Source organism: Plectropomus leopardus, chromosome 19 (genome assembly GCF_008729295.1).
Source record: "Plectropomus leopardus isolate mb chromosome 19, YSFRI_Pleo_2.0, whole genome shotgun sequence".
Lineage (NCBI taxonomy): Eukaryota > Metazoa > Chordata > Actinopteri > Perciformes > Serranidae > Plectropomus > Plectropomus leopardus.
Window position 1 is genome coordinate 8,671,473 of NC_056481.1, and position 10,207 is coordinate 8,681,679.

Here is a 10,207-nt window from a genome sequence, read left to right on the forward strand (position 1 = left end):
CTTAATCCAACAACTCTGGATGAAATTTCACAGTCATATCGTGAACGTTACTGGTTTGTAGTTTGTATTCTGTCCACAGCTTTTATTACAACTTTAGGAGACTGTAAGGTATTAGAGGAGCCAGACAGCAGTGGTGATTGGACAGAAAATGAGGCTGAGGGAATGGAGAGTCTGCTCGTCGGGATGAGAGGCAGAGATGGAAGAATGTCATGAAAAATGTGAAAGAAGATTGAAAACAATATCCTCAAGGAGCATGAAAGTATAAATGAAAATGTGATGTAGAGACTTAGAAACTGACATCAACATGTGAGTTAAGATGTTTTTTTCTCTTATTACTGTAATATATATATTTTTCTTTTTTACTTTATGGAAAATTTGGATTTTGGTTTAATGTTCAGTCTTTGGGTGGGGTTGTGTTGTGTGAAAATATGCCTTTTTTAAATTGATTTGCTGATTTAATCTGTGTGTTTTTTACCAAACACTTCCTGCTTTTCCAGCAGCTTTAGTGTCATCAAACCTGGTTGTGTTACGCAAAAAACACGATTTTTCTCACCATAAACGACTGATTTTTGTTCCTAAACTCAACCACACAGAATGAGATATATAGTTTCAAAATAATGTTTTTTTTTGGTGATTGGATTCTATAATTAGTCATAAACCAAAATAATGGATAAATTGAAATTTACCTGATGATGTTACTTGTTGAAAAGTCAGAGGGTTACTAAAATTACTTGAATTTAATCTCTGGGGACCACAAATATGTTAATCAAATTTAATGGAAAACCATTCAGAGGTTAATGAGAGATGTTAAATCAAAGTGGTCAACCCTCCAACTGATATTGTTATGAAAAAAATAGTTAATTGACATCATTTTAAATCTGCATTAATTAATTTGTGGCCACTAGGGGACAGAAAGACATCAATAAACAAAGTAACAGATGCACAGTTGCCACACCCGCCCTGTCTTATCGATTTGCTCTGTGTTAGCAAACTGTTTTCAAATTAAGCAGAAATGGAGCAACATTAGCATTCAGTTGGTGTCACGTTTCTGCCTCTCACTGCCGTTTGGCATCCACCAACTCCTGAGTGAAGTATCTGGCTTCGTACCTTGTTAGATGTTCGACTTTCTTCTCCATGCTCCCATTGTCAGTCTGTTGTTCGGTTGTGTTCGGAGGATTAATCAGAACTTGCTTGCTGCAAACAGCTGCCCGCTCCAGCTGGAAACAGAGTTAATAAGAGCTGTGAGACTGAACCTTAAATTCAATCTGCAGCCTGTAAAACCAAGATAATGGCTGAAGAAAGAAAAAAATCTGCAGAGCTGGGTGTTAATTCTCTGTGTTCTCAGCATTTTTTTTTTAAGCACAGTTTTTGAATATAAAAAATATTAAGCCAGGTTTAATTTTGGCTGACGGAGAGCAGAGGATGCATCTTAATTCAGAATACAGAAATGTAACAGCTCACACCTACGACAAAAGCCTTGCATGAGCAGCTGGGGAGACTAGAGGTGCTGGGAGTGACAAATTACCTCTCCTAAAAACACCCCGCCACAATAGCACAGCCCGAGAACAAACAATGAATAAATAAAGTTCCCTGAGATTGAACAACGGGAGTAATTTGTGAATCAGCAGCTTTTATAAATGGCCTTCTCCTCGTGTCGCAGACAAGAGGACCGAAGTGGAACTGAGAGCACGAACAAAGCAGCTCCATCCAGATTCCTGTCCTTGACGTACATCGAGTCAGAGAATAAAAATCTCAAGAGACAAAAAAACACCAGCTGTGACATGCCCAGTGCCACGACATGTACGCATCATCTTAGATGAAATCGGTTAGATCACACCCTTTGCTCTCTGAAGGCCCTGCTCGCCACTTTCTCTGCTCTCTACAGGTAATAACACATCAGGAGGTGGAAAATAGAAGAACAGCACAACGTAATGGAGGTAACAGCAGGAGGTCAAATCTACGTATGGAGAGATCGAGGCGCAGAAATAGGTGTGCTTATTGGTGTCATGTTGGCTGCTTAAAAGGCTCCGAATCTCTCTTCTTTTGTGGCCTTTTTTCCTTCAGGCTATTTTTCCCAGCACTTTCCCTGGCAACTAGCTTATGTAAGAGTTCAAACACAGGGTAAACGGACGGCTCTGCCCCTGGCTCCGAGCTGAAACTGTCCACCAAACCCACTCACACTGCAAAGATGACTGATTTTTTTTTCCTTGTAATCACTTAAGTCAACTCAACTTGCTTTGCTTTTAGGACATTTTAAGGATTTTAGGACATTTTAAGGATTTTAGGACATTAGGACATTTCCAGGATTTTAGGATGTTTAGGTTTTTTAGACGTTTCTAGGATTTTGGGACACTCATAAGATTTTAGGAGATTTCTACAATTTTCAGGACATTTCTCAGATCTAAGGATGTTTCCCGGATTTTACGATGTTTCTAGAATTTCAGGACATTTCTCAGATTTTAAGATGTTTCTAGGATTTTTGATCATTTCAAGAATTTTAGGACATTTCAAGGATTTTAGGGCATTTCTAGGATTTTAGGATATTAGGGGCCAAGCTAGGACCTCTGTGGGGCGTGCGGGGAATACTCCAAAGGCATTTTTGTTTTGATAAGCAAGCTCTATTTTGATGCTTATTTATGTATTTAGTCACCTTATCTATACTAAAAGTACAAAATTAATTCCCAGTGTCAGTCACATGTGCTTTACAATATGACACCCCAACGCCAACAATGTAAGTTTCATTGTGGTTACTGGGCTGCAATGGGAGAACCAGAGATGTGGGCGGCATAAAATCAGGGAAATTAATGTCCCCAAAATGAAAGTGAATCAATATGGTCGCCTGAGGATGTGAGAAAGCTGGAATGAGAGCTGGAGAGGGAGGAGGGTATTGAAATAGAGTTGGAACAAGATTAATGGCTGTTTAAAAAGGAACAGTATTCATCAGGAGTCAGCTTGCAGGTGCAGAACGGCGCCTCTGTGTGTGTGTGTGTGTGTGTGTGTGTGTGTGTGTGTAAGGATGGGAGTACTCTTTGCAGTGAGTTTACACTTTAACTTTCAAACTTTGCCTCACGACTTTCAAAAATGACCATCCAACCGTAATACTGATTACTTTGTATTACTTTGCAAATGAGAGCGAGGCTTGATTTCTCGTCTTCATTTAAACTCTGTGCGCCCTCATAACACACACACAGACACATATACACACAGACGCACGCACGCACGCACGCACACACAATCAATCACACACACACACACACACACACACACACACACACACACACACACACACAGAGTAAAGTGTGTGATCCAACAGCACCACCTATAGATCTTAGCATTTATAGACACAATCATTCAAAAAAATCATTAAGGAAATGCCTGCAGTGTGATGAAGGAAGTACTCAGAGCCTTTACTTCTGTAAAAGTACTACCACCACACTGTGAAAATACTCTATTATGAGTAAAATTCCAGCATTGCTGCAAACCATGATCTGCAGTGTAATCCATACCAGCAAATGTACATCATCAATAAACTTCCAGTAAAAGTGTTAGTTTCTCCCACAGAGTCTGACAAAATTACAGACAGGGCCCTGCAGAAAAATAAATCTTTTTCTTTTGCTGGTCTGTTTCAAGGCTGTGTCTCCTTTTAACCTTGAATGTAATTTAATCAGAAAGTGCATCCTGATTTTATCTGAGCTGTCATTTTTATTCTTGTCTCATTTATCCTTTGTATCACTTTATCTCATGTGATATTGTGTACATTTAAATGCTCTCAAATCCTAGAAATGTCCTAAAAACCTGAAAATGTCTAAAATCCTAGAAATGTCCTAATATCAGAGAAATGCTCAAAAGTTACAGAAAATGTCCTAAAATCCTGGAAATGCCCTAAAATCTTGAAAAATGTCATTAAATGCTGCTAAATTTTCCTAAAACCCAAGAATGCCCTAAAATCCAAGAAATGTCCTGAAATCCAAGAAATGTCACCAAATCATTGAAATATCCTAAAATCCCATGACTGTCCAAAAATCCTGAAAATGTTTTAAAATCCTGTAAATGTTCTTTGGTCCTAGAAATGTCCTAAAATCCTGAAAACAATCCTAAAACCCTAGAAATGCCCTAAAATCCTAAAAATGCTCTACAATCCTGAAAAGGTCCTAAAAGCCCCTATTCTACAAATATCCTAGAGATGTCCTAAAATCCGAGAAATGTCCTAAAATCCCAGAAATGTTTAAAATCCTATAAATGTCCTTATGGCCAAGAAATGTCCTTAATCCTGAAAACGTCCAAAAACCGTCCTGAATCCGAGAAATATCCTTAAACCTTAAAAATGTCCCCAAATCAGAGAAATAGCCAGTCCTTAAAATGCTCTTAATCTGATTAATGTCCTAAAATCCTAGAAATGTGGGCAAATTGTGTTTCATTGCTTTGGTGATATTTTCTTCGGGGCTAATGATGCTAACGCTAACGGGGCAGGTGGAGCCCTTACCTGGATCCGGCCTCGGTTCACAGTGGCTCTGTAAGTTAGTAGCTTTATCGATACGTTTCGACGTCTTCTGGTATCATTAAGTCACCTGAAGGTTTGCAGCGAAGTTTCTGGGTTTCTTTCCTTCCCTTCTTCCTTTCCTGGCGACCACGCTTTACTTAACTCAGTTTATTTGTGGAAATATGATGCTCTTTCCGGCGTAAACTTTACGACGGCCCACAAAATAAACTCGTTAACAGTTAAGAACACCTGCGCGGCGGAGTGATACATGCGCAGTTAAAAGTCCCTGCGCTGTTATACTATCAGCACTCCTGTCCAACCTATACGCAGGTTGCTTAGTCGGAGCTAACTTTTGTTTAATAAATTATGTTATTAAATCTATGAATTGAAGAAAAAGCAGGTTTTTAATGTTGTAATTGTTTAGGGGGATGTTGTTTTAAACTATTTCATATCAGTCCGCAACTAATGTTTTAATTATGGATTATTGTGCTGGTTAATTCTCAGACTCATCCAATGATTGTTTTGTAATAATTAAGAAAGAAAGTGGTGAGAAATGTTGTCACAATAAACCAGAGCCAATAGTCATAATGCTTGTTTTTGTGCAACCAACAGTACACTTGCTTGATTTCTTACAAAACAATGGGCCAAAACCAAAGACAATGAGCAATTTAAGAAAAGACTAAAGAGAAATTAGCATGGAAAAAAAGGTAATTAAAAAAAATTAAAAACAAAATCACACACACAAACAAGCTTTACTTGTACATTTTCATGTTTTGTGCACAAAATTCTTAATTAACAAAGTAACTAGTAATCAAAACTGTAAATAATGTAGTAAGAGTTGAAGGTGGAAGTGGCGTGAGAGGAAAAATCTCAAGTAAAGTACCTCAGCTTTGTACTACAGTACAGTACTTGAGCAAATGTACTGAGTTACATTCCACCAGTGAATTATTGTATAAACTTCTCAACCTGTGATCAAAATTTTAGAGAAAGAAGTATAACTTTATTGATGTCAAAAATCTTCAGGAACGTATTCAGCCTTCATGCGTACAAAATAATGTTGCTCATACTGTTTTATTACAAAATCATTTTTCCTACAGGCGGCACAGGAGAGAATGTTCCCAATAAATAATCAGTACAAAGTTAAAGGAATAAGACAAATGCCCTCTGGGTCACAAATACACAATCGTACACATCCGTCCATCACTTGCACTTGTACGTGAGCTGTTTGCGATGATAGTGGATCCACACGCGGGAGCAGCAACGAGTCCGGTCAGGAAGCCGATTGTGGCACCGAGACTGCAGGAAACAGGCCAAACCTACAAGAGGCAGAGAGAGTCTGATGGTTTATGACCACATGGTGTGAGCTGAACTATTAGATAAATTCATCCTTTGTCCCCAACAATGTCTCTACTTTTAATGTTTAAACTTTTTAAATGAATAAAGAAAATTTCAGATTTAATTCAGAGATGTTATATGAATAACATGAAAGTATTGATCCAGCCTTTTATTTTTTATTTCATTTTATCTCATTTTATTTTATTACTTTGATGGTCGATATATTATTGACTATTCTATTTTTTTTTTATTATTCTTTCTTATCTTATTATTTATTTATTATAAATAATTATTTATGTATTTTGTTTGATTTGTAAGCTGTTATTCTTATTGTCATTGTTCATTTTATTTTATTTGTCTGTGGGAGTGTGTGAAAGTGTGAGGGGATGTATATAGTTATAGTGATGTGTATTTTTTGATGTGCAGTTGAAACTTCAATAAAAACATTGTTCAAAAAAACTGAAATGAATAAAAAAACCTAACAGTACAGTGGAGTCAATCAGAGTTATGCTCCCATTTCCAATCTATCTCTGAACTGCATTTTCCTCCAGTCATTTTGCAGACAGCTCCCTGTGCACAGATAACTTTAATCCTTTTCCTTTTTCTCATTTAAAAAAAAAATTGAATTAATTAAATAAGGAAAAGGATTGCACAGCTACTGCTCTGAATTATAATTTCAGACTTGTGGAGGTTGTATTTATTACTGCTCAATGATAAATGGAAACGATTTGCTTCGAAACCGTGGAGGAACTGTGCTGTACGCCAGAGGAGATCAAACAAGATTAAAAGCGCAAAAATGACAGAAAATACTCCTATTCTTAAAAAAAAAAAAGTGAAACTCAGTATTAGGAACATGCTTTAATTATTCCTTGTCAGCTTGATTTATTTGAATATTTTTGAAGCCTGAAGAGGCATAATAGTCCAGTGAATCACAAGTAAAAAAAAAAAAAAAAAAAAGAAATTATGCCTTCTTCTCCTTTTAATTATCTCACGATTCCTCCGATTTATCTTCTGGCTCCTTTGAAGGATCTGACCCACGAGTTGGACGTCTCTTACAAACATCTGTGCTTGCACCGCTGATAAATTGGGCCTTATACATGATGTGAAGAAGATGTTGGTGATTGAAGAAAAACTGTGCCATTCATGCACTTCAGCTCAGCTTCAGCTTCAGTAACATTTTTGTGAGTGAAACTTGCCCACAAACGAAGCAGAACAGGAAGCCTTAAATTGCCATTTGGGGTGCATTAATTATGCTAATAATAAAATTTCACAATCATGCACCTAAACTTGACATTTAAGACGAGTTTGTGGAGTTAAGAGAGTTTTGTGGAACTGTTGTACGAGCAAACCTCACAGAAACAACAAAAGATACGTTTATGTTTAGATTACAAAACGTTCCTGCACAAGGCTCAGTGTTAAGATAAAGATCTTACAGTGTTGTGAGAGGATTTTCAGTGTGTGCTCACCTGCCACGGCCTGTCCCAGTCCAGAGGGATGGGAAAGGCTCCCACCCAGGCTCCTACCACTGTGCAGGCCACTGTAATCTGCAGACAGGTGTCCCACACAGACATAGCCCTGGAGACGGAGACAGAGCAACAACGGTTAAAATATTCAATTTAGAGACACAAGAAACACATGACAAAGGTCAGGGAGAAGGGGAAATAGGAAAAGCAGATTTTGGGCTCACCCATGGCGGCTGAACACTCGTATCCAGGCCTGGACGTTGGGGCCGAGGACACAGAGACACCTCAGCGTGGTTAGAGAGGTCAGCAGCACAGCGAGGGAGAACGTCTCTAAGGCAGATCTGAAACACGAACGAGACATTTGAGGCTCACAGTTTTGCTTTTGGGGTTTAAATGATACAGAACCTGCACCAAAAGCAAAGAAAAGACAGGGATTCTTAGTGGTGAATAATTACGGAGTGTACAACTAATGTAATCTATAAAACATACAGAGCAAACATTAAATCTGCACGTGTAGCATGTCAGAAAAACAATCTCACTGTATGCAAAAAACAAATTTATTTTTAACTTTGAGCTGATGTATCTGGTTAGACTGGAGGAACTCAAATGGAAAAAAAGGATAAATAAGCCAATTTATGTAATATTATTTAATGGTAAAATCTTTTTATACCATTAGTGTATGTTTGATTTATTTATTATTGTATATTTTGATCGAATACCTTTACATAACATAATAATTTATTTGGTCGTTTATTTTGTTTTTTTGTTCGTAAACTCACCAATTTTTTTAAAAAGAATCTTTTTATAAAAAGAATTTATTTGTTATTTATATGTATTTTACATAACATAATTCATTCAATTGTTTTTTTTGTTCGTACAACACAATAAAAGTTTTGTTTTTTTTTTTTTTTTGGGTATTACAACACAAGGTGTTACTTACCTACATCTCTTTGGTGCACATACAAAAATACAGGTACAGCACAAACATCAGCGGCTACTCACTCAATCAGAGGAGCTCCGTAGAGAACGACCACGGTGTGGAAGAACAGGCACGACAGGAAGAAGTACAGACAGGAGCGAAACAACCGCGACAGCTGCAGAAAGAAACGGGAGAAGAAAGTTATAATGAATAAATCGCATAAAAAGTTCAGAACATTTTAAAGTTCAGGTGTACAAGCTAAAAACCATTGCTGCCCAGATATAAAGGTTTCTTAGGCTCGGAAGTTCCTCGAGAAATGGTTCAATGTTTTATTCTGTTATGATTCATTTTATCTTCTACTTAAGCTTACTCTTCTAAATCCAATTTTATTGTGTCTTTTTATGTTGCTTTATGTTTGTTGCTGCCTTTTTATGTCCCGTGCCAACAAAAACTTTGCTGAGATCCAAAAAACCTGTTAATAAATTAAGTAATGAAGACGAATTGACTAGAAGGGGCTTGACCACTAAATTAAGAACCACTGAACTAAAGCACTCATCTGTATGAAGGTAGTTAAATCTGTTTGAACCTCAACCAGACATTAACATAATAACCCTTTAAAAACCTGAGCAAATTGTTTTTATTTCTTTCAAAAACATGGGGAGAAGGCAACGAGGAACTTAACAAGAAAAGGCCCAAAAAATAGCAACAAAAAAGGAAATAAGTTACAAGGAAATGACCAAAAACAAGTGAAAAAAGTAAAAAAAACCCAAAAAAAACCCAACAAAACAAATAAGAAAATTACCTTAGAAAGTGCTTGAAATTAAATATAAATATAATATATATTTAAAATGTTGTATTTCCCCTAATTTTTTGCATGCTTTAAGGAGCTATTTTTCTTTTTTTTTAGTTAAAATTTCTTCTTGACTTAAAAAAAAGTTTCTGTGAACTTGCTGTAAATGACGTTGCAAGTTTAAATTTTGATTAAACAACAAAGATTTGTGTTGGAGTTTGTTAATTCCAAACATTAACAGAAATATTTTCATTTTTATTGTAGATACAAATCAGTTCCAAATATTGGTTATTGGTCTACTAATAATCAGTATTGGTATCAGCCCTTAAAAAAACAATATCGGTCTAACCCTAGTCTTTAACATTTTACACATCTGCTGATTTTTTTGCATAAGGTTTTAAATGCATGACTTTAACGTTGGGTTAGATATTTAAGTTTTGCATGAAATAAACAGCAGTGTCACTGTCAGTGAAATCAGCACCTTGTATCCCACTGTGTGCTTCTTGGTGGGCGGTGTGATGCCGAGCAGCCAAAAGACGGCCACACTGACGGCAGTGACCGCCCCGGACACCGAGTAGAGCCACAGCAGGTGAGTGCCGTACACCGAGAAACCCGGCACGAGCGCCGCAGGTAGGACGGTCGCCATGAACACCGAGGAGGCGATGATGGCGTGAGTGGACGCCATGGCTCTGATTTCATGGTCCCACATGACGGTGAATGTTACTATCTACAATAAGAGACTAAAAAAAGACAAAACACAAATTAAATACTTTAAAATGTTAATGTGGCTACAGATATACAGAGTAGGTTAAATCCATGGGTGAAATTCTTGACCTGTCTTCCGTAAACATGGAGTGACACCGACTTCCGCTCAGACTTCACAATAAAAGTCAAACTGTAGTCCTTGCAAATGCCAGCTCAGGTTAGTATAAACTGATATGAAACATAACAATTCACAAAATTTATCCATGTAAAATATTCTTTTTAGAGCGGTTTAAGAATTGTGTTGACACTAATTATTCTTTCTATTCAGAATGCCCTGAAGATATCTTTCACTTGTTTTGGTCTTGCCCTTTTTCAAACAGTTTCTGGATAGATGTTTGTCACTTTATTTCCTCCTTTATTGAAAATAACTTTACCCTTTGTTTTGAAAATATACTGTTTGGCTTCACTTCCTTTACACCCTCCAAAAACAAACAATATTATATAATTAATCTTAT

The 10,207-nt window shown here is 36.9% G+C and overlaps 1 protein-coding gene across 1 annotated transcript; it reads right to left on the reverse strand.

The window, feature by feature from the left end:
• Positions 1-5,458: 5,458 nt before the first annotated feature.
• On the reverse strand, positions 5,459-9,834 carry pigf (phosphatidylinositol glycan anchor biosynthesis, class F). The gene is given in 6 exon segments (XM_042507665.1): positions 5,459-5,728; positions 5,731-5,796; positions 7,282-7,390; positions 7,503-7,619; positions 8,281-8,372; positions 9,469-9,834. Coding segments are annotated over 6 exon segments (660 nt in total). The 5' UTR covers positions 9,697-9,834; the 3' UTR covers positions 5,459-5,680.
• Between the last annotated feature and the right edge of the window lie 373 nt (positions 9,835-10,207).